This window comes from Myxine glutinosa, chromosome 4 (genome assembly GCF_964187855.1).
Source record: "Myxine glutinosa chromosome 4, kmMyxGlut1.1, whole genome shotgun sequence".
Taxonomy (NCBI): Eukaryota; Metazoa; Chordata; class Myxini; order Myxiniformes; family Myxinidae; genus Myxine; species Myxine glutinosa.
This window is the reverse complement of record NC_136264.1, coordinates 62,183,942-62,196,832: the sequence shown is the minus strand read 5'-3', so window position 1 is coordinate 62,196,832 and position 12,891 is coordinate 62,183,942. Positions and strand designations below refer to the sequence as shown.

Here is a 12,891-nt window from a genome sequence, read left to right as displayed (position 1 = left end):
AACATCAATATATGGTTCATCGGTTTGGTGAAAAAAAGTTTAATTGCATCTTTGTCTGTGGTGCAGGTGAAAGTGAAAGCGGAACGTGTGTTGACATAAATGAATGCTTAATCCTGGAATATTGTTCTGAAGACGCCAATTGTGAAAACCGCAATGGCAGCTTCTCCTGTGACTGCAAGCCTGGTTTCAATGGTACAGGTTCCATTTGTGACGATGTGGATGAATGTACTCTCCAAAAAGACAACTGCCACAGCAATGCAAACTGCTCCAACACCATTGGTTCCTTCAAATGTACCTGTAAGGATGGCTTCATCGGAAATGGTATCAACTGCACAGGTATGAGTTGATTAATTTCTCTGAAAAAACTTGATATCCAACCTTTGTGAACTGTATTGCTTCAGAAGAAACAGCAAAATTATTCTTGTTTCCAAGTGCAAAATGCAATTAGTTTTCTGTTTTCTTTCCCTGCTTCTGATAAAAAGTTGAAATAAGAAAACAGTGCAGTCGGAAGACATTAGATTTGTTATTTTTCTTCGTTTCTTCTTATTATTCTGCATCATCGCATGACATTTCCATCTGTTAATTTCCATTAATCTTGTAATTTTTTGCTGCTTTCCTCATTCATAACTTTTAATTATGTTAAATCCCGAGAGATTACAATGTCTTCAATTTCAGCCCCTCCAGCAACAACCGCAACTCCAAGCTCTCTGGTATCAACAACATTACAGATGACAACAACTGCAACAGGAATATCATCTACTGCAGTGTCTGCAGCCACAACTGTAAGCACTCTGGTATCAACAACTGCAACAGGAATATCAGCTACTGCAGTGTCTGCAACCACAACAACAACTTTAAGTCCAGCAATCCCAACCATATCTCTTTTGAATTCACCTGGAAAAGGTAAATATATCCTGCTCAGAGGAATTTAGAATCAAATGACATTTTGCGCATTATTAACCATGTTTTTTTGCACATTGTCACTTGCAACTGAAACCATCATTATACCAAGCATATGGCTTTGCTTTTAGACCGAGAAATTACACTGAGGAAACGAAGTGTGATTTCCCCATAATAAATAATGAAAAACGGGCTCCCATATATTTAAGGTTATACCAAGCATATATGGCAGACACGTCATCTCAATCATCCAGGAAAGTAGACAGACAGAACGAGGAGATTAGAGGAAGAGCAGAGCGTGGTTCCGGCCCCTGACTCACCAGACACAGACAGGTAAGCCTGTGTCAGTCCCAAGTGATGGATAGGATGGATCATGGGTGGAGTGAGATGGGGGTATGGGAGTGTCGGGGCGGTGTCGAAACGTAGCGTGAAGTTGTTGGAAACCCCTGGTTCAACAGTTGTCATGCTGTTGTCTGCCCTTGGACTCTCGCGCTGGCTCTATCATCAGGCAGTGACTCGTGCAGGTGAAGGCAATTCATCCAGCTCATCCCGGCGCATCGCAGGCAGATGATCGTAACAAGACAGGCTTTCTCCAACCACTATTCTCATAGTGCGTTTTTATGATAATTGTGATGCACAGGTCACGTTGTATGGCAGCCATCTTGGATTAAACGCAAATAATTTAAAAAATATTTCTCGGAAACCGCTGAATGGAAAAATTTGAAACTTGCCACATTGTCCAGTACTCCCAATGGGGAACAAAGGCATTATAATAATGACATCATCGGTAAAGTGGGAAACGAGCCAAAAATGTTTTAATCGAATTCCTCATCCTAAAAATCTGAAAATGCAGGCACATGATCTACGACCCATTTGCATTGAAATATTAAATTTATGGAATCATAGGTCACATGGTTTGGCAGCCATATTGGATCTAACCTAAAACATTTTTTTAAAACCATCTTCCCCCAAACCACCAAAATGATTGAATCAAAATTTTACGTGTGTCATTAACTAGGCAAGGTGATTAAAAGATCATCATGAAAACGTCATTAGTAACATGGTGTGGCAGACATATTGGATTACAACAACAACAACAACAACAACATGCATTTAAAGGCGATTTTCCCTGTTAGAGCGGGGGTTAGCCTTGCGGTCCCCATGACAATCTTCTCCATTTTGCCCTATTTCCTGCATCTCTCCTTGTTAACCCCCTTGCCCGCATTTCTTCTTCCACCATCTTTAGCCAAGTCTTTCTCTGTCTTCCCCGTCCTCTACTTCTTTCGACATTCATTTCCATCACTCTTCTCAACCAGTCACTTTAATCCTTCCTAAACACATGACCAAACCATCTCAACCTGTTCCTCTTCACAGCATCAATCACATGCTCTATTCCCATCATCTTTCGCAATTCATCATTTGTCTTCCTCTCTCTCAACGATACTCCGCACATCCACCGAACCATTCGCATTTCCACCCTTTCCCGCCTTTGTTGCTGCTCTATGTTCATTACCCATGTCTCGCTCCCATAAATCATAACATTTCTCACACATGCAGCATACACCTTTGCCTTCAGCTTCAACGACACTCCCCTCCTCATCAGCACGCCTCTCAGTTCCCAAAACTTCTTCCATGCACATCTCACTCCAGCAACCGTTGCCGAGTCTGATCCACCTTCTCCATTCAGCATGTCTCCGAGGTAGCAAAATGTTTTCACACCTTCCAGTTTCACGCCATCTCCAAGATCCAACTCAACATTTCCTCCATCTGCAGCTCCCTCTGTGCACATCTTACATTTAAATGTAGCTGCCACACTGGTTAATGACCCTCTCAGACCACTGCATTTTTGATGAACCCACTCAGCACCCATTGCCAGTTCTTTCCACCTCACCACATGCTTTACCACTTGCCATCACCTTCGTCTTTCCAATATTCACCTTCAGACCTTTTGACTCCATACATTCCTTCCACTTGTTCATCTTTTCCTTCAGTCCATCCATACTTTCTGCAATCAACACCAGATCATCTGCACACAACAACTCCCACGGTAAACCCTCCTTTACGTTCTGAGCCAGCACCTCCATCACAGCTACAAATAGTAGTGGACTTAGTACCGACCCCTGATGCACTCCCACCTTCACCTCAAACTCACCACTGTTCCTGTCCTTCGTCCTTACAGCTGTGCGCGATCTTTTGTACATTGCCATCACTACTCTGATCAACCATTCCTCCACTCCTAACTTCTTCAATGCCCATGTCAATACTTTGCGTGGAACCCTATTGAATGCTTTCTCCAGATCAACAAACCCAAGAAACAACTTCTTCCTCTTCTCCATGTACTTCTCCTGCAACTACCTCACAATAAAGAGCACGTCTGTCAATCTTCTTCCTGGCATAAATCCAAACTGCATTTCGTCGATCCTCACCTTCTTCTTTTTCCTCCTCTCCAACACCCTTTCCAATACCTTCATTCCATGCTCCAATAACTTTATCGCTTGGTACGAGCCACACTCCAGATGGTCACCTTTCCCCTTCTATAGAGGGACGAGGGTACTCAGTTCCCAACCCATTGGAATGTGGCCTTCTTTCACCACCAGATTGCAGATCTCTGTCATTCTCTTCGCACCCCAATTTCCCGCTGCCTTCAACATATCTCCCACAACTCCCGTCGGCCCTCCCGCTTTTCTACTCTTCATTGCTTTTATCGCTTCCTCAACTTCCTTCTCAGTTATCTTCTCTGCCGGTCCTAAAACTGGGTTACTCTCTATGCTGCCATCCCATTCATTCTCTGTATTCAACAGCATTTCCATATATCTTTTCCATCTTCCTTTAATTCCATCTGGGTCCACAACGATTTGTCCCACTTCATCCTTCAAGCAACTCACCTCCTCACATCACACCTCTCTTTCGCTATCTGCTTTTCAATCCTGAATACCGCTCTCTGACCCTCTTCCGAATCCAAGCGTTCTCCGAACATTTTCCTACATGCCTCCTGCACCTTTGCTACCTCTTTCTTTGCAGCCTTCTTGGCTGCCTTATAACTTTAATGCTCTGCTCTTTCTGCTCCCGTACCCTTTGCCTTCTGCCACTCCTTGAACTTCTTCCTCTTCTCGTCAATCCTCTTTCCAACTTCATCATCCCACCACCATGTTTCCGAGTGCCTCGGTGGTCCTTTTTTCCATCCACATACCTCACCAACGGCTCCCAACAGACTATCTTTCATTGACATCCAACCACTTTCAAGCTCAACCACATCACCCTCTACCATACTCAGCCTCTCTTTTAATGCCTCCCTCACTGTCACCTCTTTCAACCTCCACACCTTCATTCTCGGTTGGTACTTCACCCGCCGAGCTCTCCTCGCACCTTTCACCCTTATGTCGCAGACAACCAAGTGGTGCTGTGAAACAGCCTCCTCCCCCGGGATCACCTTTGTGTCCCGGAGGTACCCCCTATCTCGCCTGCGCACCATCAGGCAGACATATTGGATTGATGGAAAATATTAAATAATTATATCTCTGAAACAGCCTACCCAATGGATGCGAAATTTTACAAATATCATCTAAAACCATTGTTGCATATAGATTGAAAATGATGATGTTGTAGGTCACGTGGTTTGGCAGCCATCTTGGATAGAAAAATGAACCTTATCCGATCAACACAAAACATCCCAAACGTGATCCCTACCCATACATCTTCAGAAGTGTACATTTTTAAGGTCATATGTCATGTGGTGTGGCAGCCATATTAGCTTGAAAGTTGATAATTAAAAAAATCCCTTCTCTGAAACCGCTTCACCGATCGATGTGAAACCTGTCATGGCTGATGAAAATGTGATACTTGAAAACAGCTGAAGGGATTTGAACCAAATTTGTTTATTTTTAGGACAGTGAACGAGGGCATCTATCCGTTGTGGGACAATGTGGAGGCATATTGATGACACCGTCACACTGCTCTAGTTACGATTAAAATGCCAATATTCGTTTGATTTTCTCACATTTTGCTGCAACTGAGACTTAAGTCATCCTAGCGACTATGAAAATTGAAATCAGATGGTGAATTAGAGTCGAGAGGGAGTCTGAATGGACTATATATTACAGACCTTAATTTCATATACAATTTATTTCGTAGCCAGGCTTGAATATCATTTGTTTATTAAAGTGCCCTCGGGTGTGTTATCATATGGAGTACGTATACGTATATCAATGAGCCATGTTTCAATTTTTCCCATGGAGCGGTTTCGGCGATAGAGAGGTGGAGGGTTTTTCTGTTTTTCCAAGATGGCGCCCATACCACCTGACCAATGACGACATAATTATCATGAAAAATTCTACAGGAGGTTGCGCTCCGATGGTGAAATTTTCTTGGCAATTTGACCAACGGTTGCAGAGAAAAGCATACTCACGTTCGATGCAGACAGACAGTTAGACAGACAAACAAACAGACCCAAATGCAATACCCTCTCCTCATCCCACACTACAAATCTACAACGACCTCCAGCAAAGACATCTTTATACAATTGTTACTATTGCCACCTATAACAAAAATGTCAAAATATGTCATGATTGCAGTCCTTAAAAGAATTGTGGTGTTGTATTGTGGTGTCAATCCTTTATTGTAATTCCTTACAACCTTGTTTGGTTGTGTTTTGGGGATTCCATTCCTATATGTTTTTTTTATTTTTTTATTATAAAATGTTGTGTTCCTGATTTATATATATATACATGTGTTGCAAAGGAAGGGCAGAGATAATATTAATGATAAAGTTCTAGCCCTAGCTGGCCAAAGCCAGTCACCGACTTCTCCCATGACTTCTCCCATGCTGAGTCAATGCGTCTATCACTTTGCCATCGCACACAGATCTGGTGGTCTCTCTGTCTTCTCCTGCCTGCTTTCTGGTCTTGCACCTCTGCTCTTTCCATGCTTTGTCCTCCCAGGATTCTGCAGGGCACACGTGGTCCACCGTCAACCCTCACCTGATGAAACTACCTAAATCCAGGATCACTGCTCACCTGCACTCATTTGGTTCTCTTTTTCCCTGCATGTGGAACCTCCAGGCCTTCAAGACAGCTGTTCACCACCATTTCAGATTCCCCCAATCAAAAACCATGATCTTTTCTACCCTTGTTAACCCCAATCCCCAATCGGCAAACCATCCTCCTTCCAAACTTCCAATTTTCCCTCCTGAGAGTTTCCTTATGTATCCATCTTTTCCACCCTATGCATCCTCCCTCTGCAGCCCCTCATTCCACCCAAACCCATTGTTTGCCCCAGTCTGCCTTGATGTTGGCCTTCAACACACACAAACCAAATTGTTGATCAAATTGTTGATCTCTGATCATCAATTTGGTTTCAGACATGGTCACCTTACTCTGGACATGCTGCTTCTGCTTTCTCAACAATGGATGGAGGTCCTCAATGCCAAACAGGAAATTAGAGCTGTCTCCCTTGACATATCACGTGCCTTTGATGCGGTCTGGCACCCCGCTCTGCTCACCAAACCCTCCTCCTTTGGTATCCATGGAAATCTCCATGCATGGCTGGTGGACTTCCTCTCTAGTCGTAGTCAACATGTGGCACTGAATGGGTTTCTCTCATCTCCTCTTCCTGTTCAGGCTGGAGTTCCCCAAGGCAGTGTTCTGGGCCCTGTGCTTTTTCTGGTCTTCATCAATGATCTCTCTGACTCTCTTGAAAATCCTCTCAATCTCTTTGCTGATGACTCTACTCTCTGTCGCTCCATTCCTCATCCCTCAGATCGGCAGTCTGCAGCCTCCTCGCTCTCTGCAGACCTGGACAAAATCACAGACTGGGCAAACAAATGGAACATGTCTTTCAATCCTGATAAATCTCTCACTCTTACGATGTCTCTCCGAAAAGTCCGACTGGACAACCCTCCCATCCACTTTCTGAATAATCCTCTCCAAGAAGTTCTGTCACTCAAGCTTTTGGGTCTCACTATTTGCCATGATCTTTCCTGGGAAAACCACATTTCAAATCTGGCCTCCAAAGCCAGTCGCCGACTAGGCGTCCTCCGTCGTGCGAAGTCCTTCCTTGGCACACCTGAGCTCCTCACCACATACAAGGCATTCATCCACAGCTCAATGGAATACTGCTCTCCCCTCTGGGCTGGTGCTCCTGCCTCACACCTAGCTCGTCTTCACGCTGTTGAAACCAAAACGTTCAGACTCATTGGAATCTTCCGCGATGAAGCTAACTCCAAGGGCCTTTCACTCACTCACCGCAGGCAGGTTGGTGGTCTTTCCGTCTTCTACCGACTCTTCTCCGGCCTTGCCCCCCCAGCTCTCTCTGGGCTCTGTCCCCCAAATATTCCTACAGGTCGCACAAGATCTGCCTGCAACCCTCTCATGGTTAAACTGCCAAAATCAAGACTCTCTGCTCACCTTCACTCCTTCATTCCTCTTTTCTCCCACCTCTGGAACAAACTCCATCACTCTCTTCAATCCCACTCCTCCCTCCAGGTCTTTAAAACAGCTGTTCACCACCATCTCTTATCTTCCCCCATCCAAAACCTTGATCTTTTCTACCCCTGCTAATTTCACCCCAAATCCACTTTTTTGAAATACCAACTTCTGTCCTGGAAGTCCTTGGTGTCCTTGTGTTTTATATTTCTCTCACCCCCCCCCCCCCTTCCCATGCCTCCGCCCCCCAAGCCCTCTCCCTCCCACACATCTCCCGATATCCCTGCTCTCAAATGTTGTGTTTGTGTGCTTCCCCCTCTCTCCCCATCTTGTCTACCGCTCCCTCTTTTTATATATTTTGTTATGTCTGTTTGATTTGTTTGTGAAATAAATGTTAGCTCTTTCACGAGCCTCGATTCTGTATACAAAAAAAACAAAAAAAAAAACCGAGTTGGTGTTTCACCCCTTCTCTCAATAGTTCCTTTTGGCCTGTTGTGTCCTGATCCGTTCAGTATGCTCATACCAGCTCCTCCACAAACCTCGACTATGTATAGTTGTATCCAAAAAAACGGTGAGACGTCATTGGTTGTTCCTTCCAATTTCGAGTGAGAGACTGATCAGGCCTTCATATATATATATACACACTACCGGTCAAAAGTTTTAGAACACCTCAATTTTTCCAGTTTTTATTGAAATTTACGCAGTTTAATGTCCAGTGAATAACATGAAATGGTACAAAGGTAAGCAGTAAACTGCTCGAGGTTTAAAAAAAAGTTTAGGTAAGCAAAAATGGGAAAATAATGTAAATTGCAGTTATATTGTAAAAAAAAAATGGCCTTCTTCAGGGAACAAGCAATGGGTTAACAACTTACAGCTGTTCTGCAGCAATGTAAGTAAATTAAGCCTTGAAAGTTGATGCAAACAATTCCTACAGTTGTCCCAACCTCTGCTGATTACTTGATTACAAACCCCCTGTCTGTATAAAAGCAGTTTTGGAACAGACTGTTATTGCACCCTCTAAAAGCATTATTTGGACAATATTGCACTGCAGGAAGTAGTATATTGTAAACTGGAGGAAACTCTGACAGAAAGAGGTCTGGCAGACCCAAAGCCACAACAGAATCAGAAGACAAGTTTCTGAGAGTCAACAGCTTGCGTGATAGGCGGCTCACAGGACAACAGCTTCAAGCACAGCTTAACACTGGTAGAAGTAAGCAAGTCTCAGTTTCAACTGTGAAGAGAAGACTTCGAGCTGCAGGTTTGACAGGTCGAGTGGCAGTAAGAAAGCCATTGCGAAGATGGCAAAATAAGAAAAAGAGGCTTGCCTGGGCCATGAAGCACTGCCAGTGGACTACTGAAGACTGGAACAAGGTCTTATGGACCGATGAATCAAAATTTTAAATCTTTGGTTCATCACGCAGGGTTTTTGTATGCCGTCGAGTCGGCGAAAGGATGGTTCCTCAGTGTGTGACACCAACTGTCAAACATGGTTCGAGGAAGCGTGATGGTCTGGGGCTCTTTTGCTGGATCCAGAGTCGGCGACTTGCACAGAGTGACTGGCACCCTGAATCAAAAGGGCCATGCAATACCCTCTGGTATACGCTAGTTGGTCAGGGGTTCATCCAAAAGCAAGATAATGACCCTAAACACACCTCCAGGCTATGTCAAAACTACCTTCGAGGAAAATAACAAGACGGTCGGCTTCAAATCATGGAATGGCCTGCACAGTCTCCAGACGTAAACCCCATCGAGCTGGTTTGGGATGAACTGGACAGAAGGGTGAAACCAAAGCAACCACAAGTGCAACACATTTGTGGGAACTTCTGCAACACTGTTGGGAAGAACTTCCCGAACAATATTTGATTTCCATTGTAGAAAGAATGCCACGAGTGTTTTCGGCGGTTATATCTGCAAAAGGTGGCTACTTTGCCGAGTCAAAAATTTAAATTAAATTTGGTTAAACAAAATGATTCTATGATTTATTTTTTTATATCCAATTGTTTATTTGTTCTATGCTTAATTTCAGAGTCCATTGAGACATTAAACTGCGTAAATTTCAATAAAAACTGGAAAATTGAGGTGTTCTAAAACTTTGGACTGGAAGTGTGTGTGTATATATATTGTTACGTGCTCCTCCCCAAACCCCAGTCACGGTGTACCTCCGAGCCCCGAGAGGAGTCACGGCAGAAAGATGTGTTATTCTGTATATAAAAGATCAATGGTGAAGCCACACCAATTGTTACCAACAAACAAATATTGCATTAAGATCACACAAGAATAACAGTACAACAACAATAGTAGTCAATTGTACAACCAATATATATTTCCGATGATGGTACCATCAGGTTTGTACAATATAACTCACTGTGCTCCAAGTGAGCGAAAAGAAGAACATTCCCCAATGTCTCTATTCCGGAATCAAGCCCAAGTCGATCCGCTCCAGTGATCGTCAGAACGATGTCCAATCGAGACCAGAATCCCGTTCGGATGACAGTCACAGTCCCGCTGCCAAAGCTGCGCAAAGGTGCCCTCAAGGCGACTGGGAAATCACACCCTTGGGTATGGACGTTTCACGGCTCCCAATCGGCGAACCACAGATTTCCCACTCAAAAGCAAGGTTGCACACACACACACCAGATTAACGTCTGAATGCGGTGAAAATGGTTGAAGTGAGATGAAAAACCTTGAGCGATGCGCAAAGCACGCGAGTCAAAATGGCCGACGGCCCGTTCTCGAGGCGTAACGGCACTACGATGATTCTCCACGGAATCGACCACAAAATCTGACACGCAGGTTGATCTGTCACAGCGATAACGACTCTGTCGCAGGAATTCCTTTCCCGGGAAACCCAAAGTTCACTCGTGACTCTCGTTAGCCAACGTTCGCTCAAGACCTTGAAGCAGCTAGGCTTCTTGTCCGACTCACTTGCTCTGCCTTCTCCTCCTCCTCTTCCTCTTCGTCATCGTCCGGTTCCGGTTTCATTTAAAACATTAACTTTTTTACCTTTTGAAAACAGTAATCTCTATCTCCCTTAAACGACAACAATAATAGTACATGGAATCAAAAATGTTTGCAGTGGATGAAAACCACAACAACGGAAGTGACGAATCCGTAACATATGTACCATATGTATATATATGTACCGTATGTATAAACTACAGGGTATAAACCAAAAGGTATAAACCAAAGTTGAAGGCCATCATGTGTCTCACACAAAATTGGAAGGACCAACCAATCAGCTCTCACCTCGTCAATTATACCCAGCTGCGGCTCGGACTATACAATTAAAAAACCTCTCTGCTTACTTGGCAATGCATATATTTGAAGCATCTGATTTCGAAGAAGCATGTATGGTATATCTGAAGGAGCTCTGATGCTGTTTTGTCTCTCTCTATACAGGTCATTTGAAGAATGTCAATCTTAAACTAAAATCAACAAACAGATTATATTTCGAAGATATGAAGAACCCAACCAGTGAAAAGTACAAGAACTTTGTGAAACACTTCACAGTTCAGGTATCTTTTTTGTGTGCTACACAAATGTACTGACATTAATTTTCACATACCAACATCACCAAAATTAACTGTTGGAATATATAATCGGTCACATCATGTGTAATTGGCAAATAATTCACAAAGTTATTGTTGTGGTTCAGTTCAATTATGTTTTGCATGGCTCGGGTATTTCGAGACTTTTAATTAATTTTGCTTGTTTTGTTAAGTGTCACGAAACAACTGGCTGTTTCTCTCCTTTTTGGCCTTTCTGCTATTTAATTGTACATTGCCGTCATCATACAATGATGCTCACAATTTGGATGTCTTGCATGAAGATGGAATGGTCGAGCAGAAGCAGTCAAAACAAGAATATATAGTGGTGTCATGAAGATCGGAGCTATTAACGATGCACTAAGTGATTTTTACACAAGAGTTGATTATCAAGTACCGGCGACCAACGCAGTTCAAATTTCAAATATTGCTCACATCGAACATCCCACATTGCTAAACACACTCTCTCCCTCTGGATTATGTACACATGGAAAACATGTATGATATCACACATCAGTTGGCCATCTTACCATGATAATCTGCATCTCGGTATATTGTGTGCATTGAACATGTAAATCGTGGATAGTCCACCACAGGAATCAGGTGTTAGCGAACCAGGGCAGGTGATATATTCGAGGTTGTTTTTGTTTGGACCGTAAGTACGTACAATGAAATCTATTTGTAATTTTTTAAAATTTACTATGGAGTAATAGCTAAATATATTACTGAAAAATTCTCACAAAAAAAACCTGTACTTCAACATATAACAAGACTGAAAGTCTAAGAACAGCAGAGCCGGGCTTGTTTGATACTTTAGTTGAAGAGGATAGTATGACCTGGGTGGAGATACCAGTTTGCAAATAATGTAAGTATTAAATTATTTTGAAGTAGTCTAAGTCTCTAAACTGTTTGTCACCATGGAAGTGAAGAGATTACATTGAGACGCTGGTTTATTCCATATGTTTTGAGTCAACAATGAACCAACCATACACCGCTTCAATCCAGTAACTTTGCAGTCATGACAAAGGGATTGCAGTGTTACGATTATATTTACTATGTCATTATTATTATTATTATTATTAACGTTACTATTATAATTACGAAAACGATACTACTGTCTTAAGAAACCTGGGCTAATTTGTCCAAAGTGGCCTGAAGGTGAGGCGTGAAAGCATGAGGCCTAAGGCCTATACGTACTGTGTCATTGGAAGACCCGTAACGCCTATGCTTTCGTTATTTGATGGTCGTTTTAACAATTCGTTTGTTGGTGTTTCACACTGAATGAAAAACGTCAAGGTAGAGCATGCGATTGTGATATATGACACGTTTGACGATATGTTCGACCTGAATGGCATAGAAATAAAAATGGCGGTGTGTGGAGTCAGCCGTCGTACGCCTTAATGACATCACAGACGTAATCACATCACAGCACACCTGTCATGTTACCACTTCCTCAGCTCTGATTGGTGTACGTTTGTGAGGGACATACATACATACAGTCACGTGAAAAAGTAAGTACACCCATGTAAAGTTTTGACTTTTTCAACATATTTCAACATACAGCTATTTGATCTTCATTTCAACAATATTGATAGATAAAGGTGACATAATATAACAAATATCATGAAACATTTACATTTTGTAGTCCATTGTATAATTTAAATAAACATAAATGCAAATTTCGCATGTGGAAAAAGTAAGTACACCCTTGGCTCTAATAGGTGGTATTGCCCCTTTGGCAGAAACAACCTCAAGTAGGCGTTTCTTATAACTGTCTACCAGTCTCTGACATCGACTGGGAGAAATTTTTGCCCACTCCTCCATGCAGAATTCTTTCAGCTGTGCGATGTTTGAGGGGTTTCTTGCATGCACAGCTCATTTCAAATCCCCCCACAACATCTCGATGGGATTTAGATCCGGGCTTTGACTTGGCCATTCCAGAACCCTCCATTTCTGTCTTTTCAGCCATTCCTTGGTGGATTTACTGGTATTTTTAGGGTCATTGTCATGTTGCAAGGTCCACCTTC

General features: G+C 42.8%; 1 protein-coding gene across 1 annotated transcript in view; it reads left to right on the top strand.

Annotated features, from left to right (window-relative positions):
- The window catches only part of LOC137425859 (uncharacterized), a 245,516-nt gene that overhangs the window by 161,023 nt on the left and 71,602 nt on the right, over positions 1-12,891 (top strand). The window contains exons 40-42 of the mRNA XM_078775229.1: positions 67-336; positions 676-903; positions 10,719-10,834. Of these exons, the coding sequence (XP_078631355.1) occupies positions 67-336; positions 676-903; positions 10,719-10,834 (614 nt within the window). The remainder of the gene's footprint in view (positions 1-66; positions 337-675; positions 904-10,718; positions 10,835-12,891) is intronic.